Source organism: Engraulis encrasicolus, chromosome 2 (genome assembly GCF_034702125.1).
Source record: "Engraulis encrasicolus isolate BLACKSEA-1 chromosome 2, IST_EnEncr_1.0, whole genome shotgun sequence".
Lineage (NCBI taxonomy): Eukaryota > Metazoa > Chordata > Actinopteri > Clupeiformes > Engraulidae > Engraulis > Engraulis encrasicolus.
This window is the reverse complement of record NC_085858.1, coordinates 56,461,706-56,472,778: the sequence shown is the minus strand read 5'-3', so window position 1 is coordinate 56,472,778 and position 11,073 is coordinate 56,461,706. Positions and strand designations below refer to the sequence as shown.

The 11,073-nt window shown below is 41.0% G+C and overlaps 2 protein-coding genes across 2 annotated transcripts; both read left to right on the top strand.

Annotated features, from left to right (window-relative positions):
- Positions 1 to 724: 724 nt before the first annotated feature.
- Positions 725 to 4,109, top strand: polr3k (polymerase (RNA) III (DNA directed) polypeptide K). The gene is made up of 3 exons (XM_063192582.1): positions 725 to 988; positions 1,613 to 1,700; positions 3,349 to 4,109. Exons 1-3 carry the CDS (start codon positions 878 to 880, stop codon positions 3,474 to 3,476), a joined length of 327 nt encoding a protein of 108 aa, XP_063048652.1. The 5' UTR covers positions 725 to 877; the 3' UTR covers positions 3,477 to 4,109.
- A 557-nt stretch (positions 4,110 to 4,666) lies between these two features.
- Positions 4,667 to 11,073, top strand: LOC134463756 (lipopolysaccharide-induced tumor necrosis factor-alpha factor homolog). Its single transcript, XM_063217013.1, has 6 exons — positions 4,667 to 4,725; positions 5,021 to 5,176; positions 6,774 to 6,893; positions 8,933 to 9,028; positions 10,033 to 10,180; positions 10,910 to 11,073. Exons 2-6 carry the CDS (start codon positions 5,029 to 5,031, stop codon positions 11,016 to 11,018), a joined length of 621 nt encoding a protein of 206 aa, XP_063073083.1. The 5' UTR covers positions 4,667 to 4,725; positions 5,021 to 5,028; the 3' UTR covers positions 11,019 to 11,073.

Sequence of the window (11,073 nt, the reverse complement as noted above, 5' to 3'; positions counted from 1 at the left end):
CTGCTCCCTTGGGGCGCCATTGAGGGCTGCGCCCTTGCACGGGTGAGGCATAAATGCAATTTCGTTGTGTGCAGTGTGCAGTGTTCACTTGTGTGCTGTGGAGTGCTGTGTCACAATGGCAATGGGAGTTGGAGTTTCCCAAATGGGCTTTCACTTTCATGATGAGGAGGAGATGCCAGGAGGAGGATATAGAGGGAGACGAAGAGGAAAAGGAGGAGGAGGTGGCATCAGCAGGAGGGGAGGGGGAGGAGGAGGGAGAGGAGATAGAGGAGAGGATGATGAAGGAGGAGATGGATGAGGAAAAGGGGGAGGAAAAGAAGGAGGAGGGGGAGATGCCAGGAGGAGGAGGAGGAGGAGGAAGGTGAAATCAGCCGGATTTGGAGGAGGAAGAGGATGCCAGGAGGAGGAGAGGAGATACAGAGGGAGGAGAATGAGGAGATGACGTTAGCTGTTGGAGGAGAAGTTGGGATCAGCAGGAGGAGGATGAAGATGAAGATGAAATGGAGAAACCGTCAGAAGAAGAGGGGATGAAATGATGAAGAAGGTGAATGAATGAATGAATGAATGAATGGGCGAGGAAGATGATGAAAAAAGAGATCAGCAGCGGTATGAATTGTAATGTACACACACACACACACACACACACACACACACACACACACACACACACACACACACACACACACACACACACAGGACTTTTATTTTGAATGACGGAAAGTCACGTGGCGGAAATTTGCATCATCAGCACTGGCTACACGCGACATCTCATATCATGTTTGACAAGTTTTGTTCGGATTTATGATACACTTTCTGATGTTCCGGCATAAATCGAATTAACACTAATTTAACAGGCTTCCTCAAACTACAAGAAAACATGCTGCTCTTCTGTCCTACTTGTGGCAATGTGCTGATTGTCGAGGAGGGACAGCGATGCTACAGATTTGCCTGCAACACATGTCCTTACGTTCACAACATCACGAGAAAGGTAACTTAAAACACTGTGCAAAATATAGTTCTACGCGCGTTTTGGCACAGGGGAATGTTGAATGGTAATATCACCAGACAGAGCAGCAAGTTTATAAATTAACACAACATGAACCAATGCTGAGGCGTTGTGCTTAAATAAATGCATTATCTAAACCAGTAAGTGTTTAGGCTACCATCCTGCTCTGTTAAAAGTAAATTAAATGTACTGGTCATTAAAATATCCAACTTTATCGTTCATGAACTTAGAATATCTCTGGCAGAGTTGTTCTCGTGTTACTTAGCTAGTCTAGTGGCTGCTGGCAAAACACATCATCATAATTCTTTTTTTTTTTAACCCTTAGTTGGTGAAAACGAACACTGGTTGTTATTTGGACATTTCATGACCATAGAAGTTTAGTTGTCATTCCAGTGGAAGAAAATGTTTCTACGTAATGTTGTTATGCTCACTGAGATACATAGCCTATAAACAACACAGTCTATCTACCTCATTCCTACAATAGTGTAACAGCTAGGTATTGTAATTTACCATGTGCCAGTGTTGTGCTTACACTTTAAATTTACTTTTACCACCTCTGTTTTAATGTGAAAGTTTGACACCGCGTTTTTGTCCTTATTATTGCAGGTAAACAACAGGAAGTATCCTAAATTGAAAGAGGTGGATGATGTGCTTGGTGGAGCTAAAGCTTGGGAGAACGTCGACTCCACACCAGGTAGGTCATGAATCGTGATGAGATGAATGGGATTTCTTGTGGTATGTATGTCCATAAGTGACAGAGGTCCTCTGCAAAGCAGGGCAACGTCATTGTATTTCTATAGCACATTTCATACACAGATGCAATCCAGTGTGCTTCACTAAAAAAGTCCTCTGCCCCGGGCTCAAACATGGATGAACCATAGATAGCATACTCCAGTGTTTCCCAACCTTTTTTGTGTTGTGTACCCCCTAAGCAATTTCATTGTGCCATGAGTACCCCCGAGTCAGGTTCTGTATCGCTTTCTCCATGTCAATGAAACTAAGCTACATACATTTGTTGAAATTACATTTTTCCAAGTACCCCCTGCAGTGTGCTCGCGTACCCCTAGTGGTACACGTACCCCTAGTTGGGAAACACTGGCATACTCAATCATGTATGAACAACACAGGGCTGGACTGCCAATCAGGCATACATGGCATTTTCCCAGTCGACCGGCAGTACTCAGGGGCCAGTGCTGAAGCCCAGTCCAGCCCTGGATGACCGTAGGCGTGTCGGTTTCTTGGCGCTATTCCGACATGTCGCTATTCCGACATTAATGTCTATTGTCGGAATACCGACACGTTTTCCACCGTCCGCCGCTATTCCTACATGCCGCTATTCCGACATCTTAACCCTAACCCTAAACCTAACCCTAACCCCTAAAAAGTGTCGGAATAGCGCTATGTCGGAATAGCGATTGCCCCCCAGACATGTCACACCATGAAGCAACTGTATAGTCTGTTTCTGTTACTGTACCATTGTCTAAAATGCTCACTCACTGCCTTGATGTAAGTCCATACAAGTGAACTAGTACAAATCTTGGCCATCTCTCTGCCAAGCCTTTCATCACTTGTCTCTCACTCACTGCATCACCTTCTAACTCTCTGCAATGTTTTTTTTTCTCAAACATAGGAAATACAGAATCTAATTCTATGACATTCAACATGCACATTTCCATTCTAAACCAGGGTTGTCCTTTTAGGACAGTGAGACTGTATAATAACCTTGACCTCGAGACAGGGGGAGGATTGCTGTGATTTGTTTCTCTCTCTGCCCGTTTGTTTTGTTTTGTTTTGTTTTGTTTATTTGTCTGTCTGTCTCTTGGCAACATTATTGTTAAAACTACTGGGGCCTATTAAGAAGGTGGTTCAGGAGTAAATCAGGTTAAGTTAGGAGGAAAACAAGGACTCCAGGCTCTTCTATTAGATGATTTACCTCTTACCTTAATCTGGTTTACTCCTGAACCAGCTTCTTAGCATAGGCCCCAGTAGTTTTAGCATAATAGCTCATAGCCGTATATAGAGATCTCTATAAGATCTCTTTAAACGGCTCTGTAGTAGCTTAACTAATACTCCTTAATTACTCCTGAACCAGCTTCTTAGTATGGGCCCCTGATTAGATTTAAAAAAAAATGAAAATAAAAATAAACATATCAAGTCAAGGTCAAATATTTTTTTATTTTAAATCCCATTTATTTGAAACCAGCACCAATTTTTCCCATTTCCAATATGTAATCTCATGCATTGTAACATGGTGACTAAAGCTGTTCTGCAGGGATCAGGGTTTTGTTGTTCCTGGCCCTACTCGCTATTGATCATTTGTTTAATGACTCATTCCTTTCTAGAAACCTGTCCGAAGTGTGAGCACCCCAGGGCGTACTTCATGCAGATCCAGACGCGGTCAGCTGATGAGCCCATGACCACCTTCTACAAGTGCTGCAACATCCAGTGTGGACACCGGTGGAGAGAGTAACGCCTCAGTGTGGTAGCCTACGCTGTTAATGTTTAAAATGTAAATACAAAACAATATTTATGCAGGGATACGATTTGGTCACTGTCTTTTGCTTTTCCCGCAAGACATATGGTGTGCTTTTGGTTTTCCTTCCTATTCCTAGTGATTTGCTTTTAACATTGTTTATCTCCTTATTCCATGTCTCACGAGCTCCAAGCACACAACATAAAAGAGTTTTGGCTGAAACTAACCAAATTGTGATATGGTGTTGTGTTACGAGTATCTCTGGACAGGTCATGCACTTTGCTGCAAAACCCATTAGTCAACAAAAACAACAACACTACCATGCGCAAAGCCGACCCATGGACCTGAAGTGGATTCAATGACAAAGTTCTATGTAGTATTAGAATATCAGGTGCCAAATGCAGCTAAAAGCAGTTCCAAGCATGGTGACATGTGGGGTTCATGATCTTGAATGAGTTAAGATTGAAAGTTAAGTGGATTGTGATTTTGATGTGCGAGTACTGTGTATGCGGTAGAACTCATCAGAAGAGGTACCCTTTGTAATATTTTATTGCTCTTTTGTTATTTAAAAGTTACACTTTTTCATGTATTTCAACCTCTAAAACATGCAATAAAAGGGAAAAAAAATAATTAACTCTTTTGTCTTGTTTGTTTAAAATTGTATACTGCGCATATACATTTTTTTTATATTGAACATGGTTCACAGCAGTGTCCTTGAAAACAAAATTATTCAGTATTTTGAAAGTTGTTGATTTCATCAAGCTCTGGCCAAAAAGGAGTTTTTCATATGGAAATACAGCACAGCTCTGACTGCATGCCTCTGGTGTCTGCTCTAACTGTTGTTGGTTCTCATCAAAGAGATGCTTGTTCTCTTAGGCTTGTGGAAATGCAAATGAACGATAATGTATTCAACGCAGGTGGATTTGCAGCACCATCATTCACTTACACCACTGACCTGAATATTCAGGTCAATGACTTACACTTAAACTAGTTTTTAACTTTGCATTCATTAATCATCTATCTATCCATCTACAGTATTGTCCATCAATAATTTTTATACGCTATCATTTTCTCAAATGATTATGGTTTTTTTTGAGTCGGAGAATGTTGTGAAATAAGAAAATGAGTTCAACCAAAAGCTTTGAATACAGCTCTCCAGTTCCGGGTGTGATTAGAAAATTGTGGAATGCCCCTGCATCCCAAACAACTCCTCAGTTCTCCAAATGCATCAGTTGAAGTCACACAGGTATTTAAAAAAAACCTTGTTATTCTTTCTTATTCAGCACTGAATTCATATTTTTTTGTAGTGTGATACATTTTCAGCTGTGTAAAAATGTATTTTTGGCATTTGCACTCTATAATGATTGATTATCAGTTGTTTACACTGGGGGCTCCTGATAAATGGTAAGCATGATGTTGAAATGAAACCTTGACCTGTTGATTGCACAGTATTGATTATGAGTACTGAATAGTTAGCCTAATGCTGCTGTCTATCCATAACACTTTTTATGTGTGGTGTTTATTACATACTGTTTTCATAGCAAATGCAATGCGAAGATTCTCCAACGATCCGGAGATGGATTCAATTGTATCAAAGATGAACCAGTTGTCGTGTAAACGGCAACAGCTTCATGACCGCCTCACCATTCTCAATATGCTGAGAGAATTTCGAAGTCAAACAGACCAGGAGGTGACGGGTGAGTTGAAGAGCATGTCCATGTTCAATGTTCACTTGTTCTTTACGTACAGAGCACAAGTTGTACGTTTTTTTTCTTTACATGGGATGACTTGACAGTTTAGCCTGAGTATCATCCTCCGTAGTGACCGCGCTAGCTCAATACTTTCGCTTGCTGACCACGGAGTCTGACCCTGCAGCCACCCCCGGCAGTTGGAAATTATCTCACTTAATGAGGGAATTAGCCTTTCGCAAAACCCCTCCCACAAACGGCCGCCAACCAATCTGAGCTCAGCAACGGTAACTAAGGAGTGTAGAACTTGTCGAGGTCCGTCAAAAACCTATGATTTCAGGGAGACATACAACGTGTGCCTATGGCACCGTCAGGGTCCGACACCATCTGAAGATTAATTAGGACCTCATTTTTTCACTTTCCCGAAGCAAAAACCTCAAGCGGACTGATAACAGGGATGGATTAAGCCATGTGAAGGCTATTAGCTCCAGGTGATCATATTTAAAATTAGCAGGCTAACTGTGCAATCGTCTTGTTTGCTAATATAGCCCCCTTCCCCCTTGCATTTAGCTGGCAGAAAACGTACCCTAAACAAATAATCAATGCATCGCTCAGACTTAAGGACAATATTATATGATATTATAGTATTGGATCCACGGCATTATGATTCAAATTTTATTGGGAAACTACTAGTTGCGTTGTTTAATATGCGCCAAATGCACAGCCCACGGAGCAGCCCCCACCCTCTCTCAAAAAAGTAACACTGAAATGGGGCTGCGCTTGTTCCAACCTTGTTATGAAGATATTAACTGTCAACTAAAACCATTAAAGTGAACAGAAGAGAAACGCCCAGTGTGACTGGCCAAGAGCTGCGCAGTGTCAGTGCCGAAAACCCTTCAAAGGTCTTGGCGGACGGCAATGTCCCAGTTTACACCAAGCACTATCAAATGCCCTGGTTACAGACATCACATCGCCATCATCAAGTTGTTGTATTTCAGTTGAATATGTAAGAGGGCTTGGGGAGGGGCTTAGACTATCAGCGAGCCTATTGGCTGTTCATATACTGAACGAATATCTGAATTCCAACTGCCAGGGGTGGCTGCAGGGTCAGACTCCGTGGTCAGCAAGCGAAAGTATTGAGCTAGCGCGGTCACTACGGAGGATGATACTCAGGCTATTGACAGTTAAAATCAGACATTAAAAAATGCTGTGGACACATTTGATGGTCAGATTAAAATGACTTGCCTACCTCTGACTATTTTTTAACCACTTCAAAATGTATGTGCCTCCCTGGCTGTTGTCAGGTTTCTTTTGTCTTTTTTTGTGAACAAACCAAAACACTCTTGGCTGTACCAAATACTCACTGGGAGAGAGAGATGGGGCAGGGTTGGGAAATGACCCAGGCCAGACTCGTACCCGAGTCCATAGTAGGGTCATATAGTATTGTAGGCTAGGCACACACAGGTAGTATGTGGCACAGGTGCTTTACGCAGTGCGCCACCTCACCCACCCCTCAGTTGAATTTTTACACTGTTGAAATGACTACAGTAATCTTGATATTAATTTAAATATGATTAGTTCTCGTTGTGGTTGTCACACTGCACAGACACAGCAGCAGAGGAAGCAGAAGTGGAGGCCATTCAGAGGCAATTGGACGGTATATCACAACAGAAAAGAGAGCTGCTGGACATGCAAGACGGGCTTGAAATAAGACAACATACTGCATGTAAGTTGGTGCACTTTTCTTTTATCTCACCATATTGGAGATATGAAAATGGTGGAATTGAGCATGCATGAAAGGCCAGTCGTGTCAAGGACTACAGTAAAAAGTGTCTTTTCAGCACGCTGTTGCGACCTGACCATGTGACCTATACTGTACCGCTTCACTGAGGAGCTGTTTGGGCCAGCTGCATGTTTTTGGGGGTCATTTTATACATTTATTTGTTTTGAGCAAATACTTCACAATATTCCACTGCTGTGCAAATGATCGTGGACCTTATTTTTTTCATTTTCTTTGATCTTTTCTATGCCCTTTATTACTGTAGGCCACATGTACATATTAATATAACAGTCATTGCAGAGTTAAGCACCATGGTTAAAATAGTTACTGATGGAAAGAACTTCTTTACAGTTACATTTATGAAAAAGTGGTATTAAGACTTTTTCAAGATTCTTTCTGCACATTGGTATTCTGTGATGTGGTCATCGTATTACATCATGACTCATGTTTACATAAATATCCCTGTGATGTGGCATAGCATGCCGAGTACAGACCCTCCTACTGTAGTCATCAGACCACACGCTTGCTAGGCTGGGTGTACCACAGGCTACTTGTCAGACAGGTTACTCTGGACCTCCTGATAAACATGTGAATGTGAATGACATCATTTTTGTCTCCTTACTAAATAGTGTTAATTATGTCCTATTACAGTGCTGGCCAAAAGTATTTGCATCCCTTGAATTCTGTCAGATAATACTCAATTTCTTCCAGAAAATGATTTAAATTACAAATGCTTTGTTATTAATATCTTCATTTGTTTGGCTTGCAATGAAAAAACACAAAAGAGAATGAAAAAAATGTCAAATGAATGACCATTTTACACAAAACTCCAAAAATGGTCCGGACAAAAGTATTGACACCCTCAGCCTAATACTTGGTAGCACAACCTTTAGACAAAATAACTGCGAACAACCACTTCTGATAACCATCAATGAGTTTCCTACAATGCTCTGCAGGAATTTTACACCATCCTTGAGGTGATTTGAAGGGTGAGTTCTCCACACTGCCATTTTGAGATCTCTCCATAGGTTTTCTATGGGATTCAGGGGTGGACTCAAAATTTGTTGATAGTCTACAGACTTCATAATTCCATGCACACGGTCAAGCAGTCCAGTGCCAGAGGCAGCAAAGCAATCTCAAAACATCAGGGAAACTCTGCCATATTTGAATTTAGGGACCGTGTTCTTTTCTTTGAAGGCCTCATTTATTTTTCCTCTATTCATTTGAGATAGCAGGAAAAAATGAGGCCTTCAAAGAAAACAACACGGTCCCTAAAGTTGAATATGGCAGAGTTTCCCCGATGTTTTGAGGTTTGTTGTGCTACCAAGTATTAGGCTGAGGGTGTCAATACTTCTGTCCGGCCCATTTTTGGAGTTTTGTGTAAAATGGTAAATCATTTGACATTTTTTTCATTCTCTTTTGTGTTTTTTTCATTGCAAGCCAAACAAATGAAGATATAAATAACAAAGCATTTGTGATTGCAATCATTTTCTGGAAGAAATTGAGTATTATCTGACAGAATTGAAGGGATGCCAATACTTTAGGCCAGCACTGTATGTCATTCATAATATAATAGCATATAATAATAATAATAATATGCATATAATGATATCTTCATCTCCAACACAAAGTTTAGTTGTATGTTTTCGGTAGCATTGGTTTGTCTGTCTGTCTGTTTGTCTGTCAGCAGGATAACTCAAAAAGTTATGCACGGATTTTGAGGAAATTTTGTGGAGTTGTTGGAAATGACTGAAGGTCCAGTGATTACATTTTGGTGGTGATCAGAATCCTGATCCGGATACGGGAATTAAAAAAAAGATTCTTCACCATTACGGGATCAGGCGAATTTTGACATTCCATTATCTAACTCCAAAAAATAAGGCAGAAAGACTTGAAAAGAGAAATTAGGGTGCAACCCCATGGCCTGGCAGGTGTTTACACTCTCTGAGTGCTTCATGGCAATTTCTCTATCTTATTTTTTTCAGTTCCACGTATCAATACGCATGATTCCACACCAGACATCCTGAAGACTAGTAAGGAACCCCCAAGTCCCATAGATGCCATGCCACCCTCTATTCCGGGTAAGCTGCCTGTGTAGTGCAATTACGTGTCTCTCAGGAATTTTAATGACATTCTGGAATATAGGAATGTTCTGTGGTGACATTACAACTCTCCTTGTGTCTACAGAGACGAGACTAGACTTTATCTTAACATTTAAACCTGGCCTTTTTTTAAAGTATGTTTTTGGGGCTTTTTCGCCTTTATTATGACAGGACAGTGTGAGAGGAGACAGGAAACGAGCTGGAGAGAGATATGGAGTGGGGCTGGGAAAGGACCCCGTCCGGATTCGAACCGGAGTCCCCATGGGCATGCAAGCCCAAATGTGGGGGGCTTAGTACCTGGTCTTTTCTAAATGTAACATTTGTGCTCAGTCTTTGGGGGTGAAGTGTTTAAGCCCTGGGGCCTATACTAAGAAGCTGGTTCAGGTGTAAACCAGATTAAGTTAAGAGGTAAATCATCTAATAGAAGAGCCTGGAGTCCTCATTTTCTTAAGACCCAGTTTCTTACTATAGGCCTCTGATGTTGCAACAGGTGCAAATATGCAGTAGGATTTAGAACATTGATTTAGGACGAGCTTTTGTTGAGACCAGGGGCTTCAAATACAAAGACCTCTGAAAATTGTTTTCATGCTGATTTATGTGGTATGTCCGATTTCACACAAAGTTTAGTGCACTTCTTCTTATTAAGTCAGTATTAGTACATCTGAAAATATATGTGAAAATTTACTTATGGAGCTTTTTTGTGCATAAGGACGTTTTGTATGTGGGACACCAGTCGTTGGTGCAAGAGGGCACATTCCCCCTTCCGCCTAAATATGTCTCTCAATTGTCGTGTATTGGTCGGTTTACAAACAACACTCCATCCACCTCTGAGGACCAATAGTTATGAATAAATAAAATTATAATGAATTATAATAATTAACAATTATTATTGTGCATGAAACTCATCCCAATTGAATTTCATGTAAGCGTTTACTTTTTGTGAGAGTAAAAGAGCAGTGTAATGAAGTGTGTGTTTGATGCAGCTCCCAAAGTCTTCACGGATGTAGAGGAGCTACCCCCGTACCCTGCCAAGGCTCGCTGTCCACAATGCCATTCATTCATCACAACAGAAGTGACTTACACTGTGGGGAGTGTCAGCTGGCTTGTGTGCTCAATGTCCATTCTACTTGGGTAAGACTACTACTAATACATTCAGTATATGTTTTACATGAATATACTGTATTTTCATATGTATGTAAAGTGTAATACCCACAAGCATGACCACATCCTTGTCTTGTCATGTTGCCTCGTATGTCAGTTAAGTGAGAACAAATTGTGCTCAATGCACATCGCCTCTTTACGTGGAGGACAAAGGCTGATTCACGTTCTGATTGATAGAGCCATTGACAGTATATAGCTCTGCACACTTGACATCCTTTGATTACGTTCATTGCATTTATTACATGCCAGAACAACATTTCGACGGTGTGGTCTTCTCTTGTATTCTTTTACTGGAAAAGACCACACAGCCGAAATATTGCTCTGCCATGAATTAAAGTGGAATTAAAGTATTAGACGATTTCCAGTGTGTGGACCTCAGTCAATCATACATTAGTAATAATAGTGGTAGTAGTAGTCATGGCTCTAAATTCAGTTTTTTCACCACCCGCCAGAATGGCTTGTAGTAGATGTGAATCTTCCTAACTAAACACACACTCACCAATCGGGCAAAGTGGTTAGTAAGTTTTATTTTCTACCAGCCAATCTGAATTTTTACCAGCATTTGTCTGGTTGATGGGTGTTAATTTAGAGCCCTGGTAATAGTAGTAGTTGTAGTAGCGAGCAGCAGTAATAGTAGTAGCAGTTTGTATGTCATCCGTAGCTAATAGATCAACTAATTTGATGTCATTTGTTTCATAGCTGTGTAGCCGGATGCTGTTTACTTCCTTTCTGCCTTCAGAATTTTAAAGACGTACACCACAAGTGCCCCAAATGTCGTACTTTGCTTCACACTGTGAAAAAGCTGTGAACTATACTACTGTACATACACATATCAATTTAAGGGATATGGACATGGGCGTTTT

Excerpts from the sequence above, each read along its gene's own strand:
- polr3k (XM_063192582.1), top strand. The coding sequence starts at position 878 with ATGCTGCTCTTCTGTCCTACTTGTGGCAATGTGCTGATTGTCGAGGAG. Across the intron at positions 989-1,612 it reads TTCACAACATCACGAGAAAG|GTAAACAACAGGAAGTATCC; the intron begins GTAACTTAAAAC and ends TTATTATTGCAG. Across the intron at positions 1,701-3,348 it reads GAACGTCGACTCCACACCAG|AAACCTGTCCGAAGTGTGAG; the intron begins GTAGGTCATGAA and ends ATTCCTTTCTAG.
- LOC134463756 (XM_063217013.1), top strand. The coding sequence starts at position 5,029 with ATGCGAAGATTCTCCAACGATCCGGAGATGGATTCAATTGTATCAAAG. Across the intron at positions 6,894-8,932 it reads AATAAGACAACATACTGCAT|TTCCACGTATCAATACGCAT; the intron begins GTAAGTTGGTGC and ends TATTTTTTTCAG. Across the intron at positions 10,181-10,909 it reads TCAATGTCCATTCTACTTGG|CTGTGTAGCCGGATGCTGTT; the intron begins GTAAGACTACTA and ends TTTGTTTCATAG.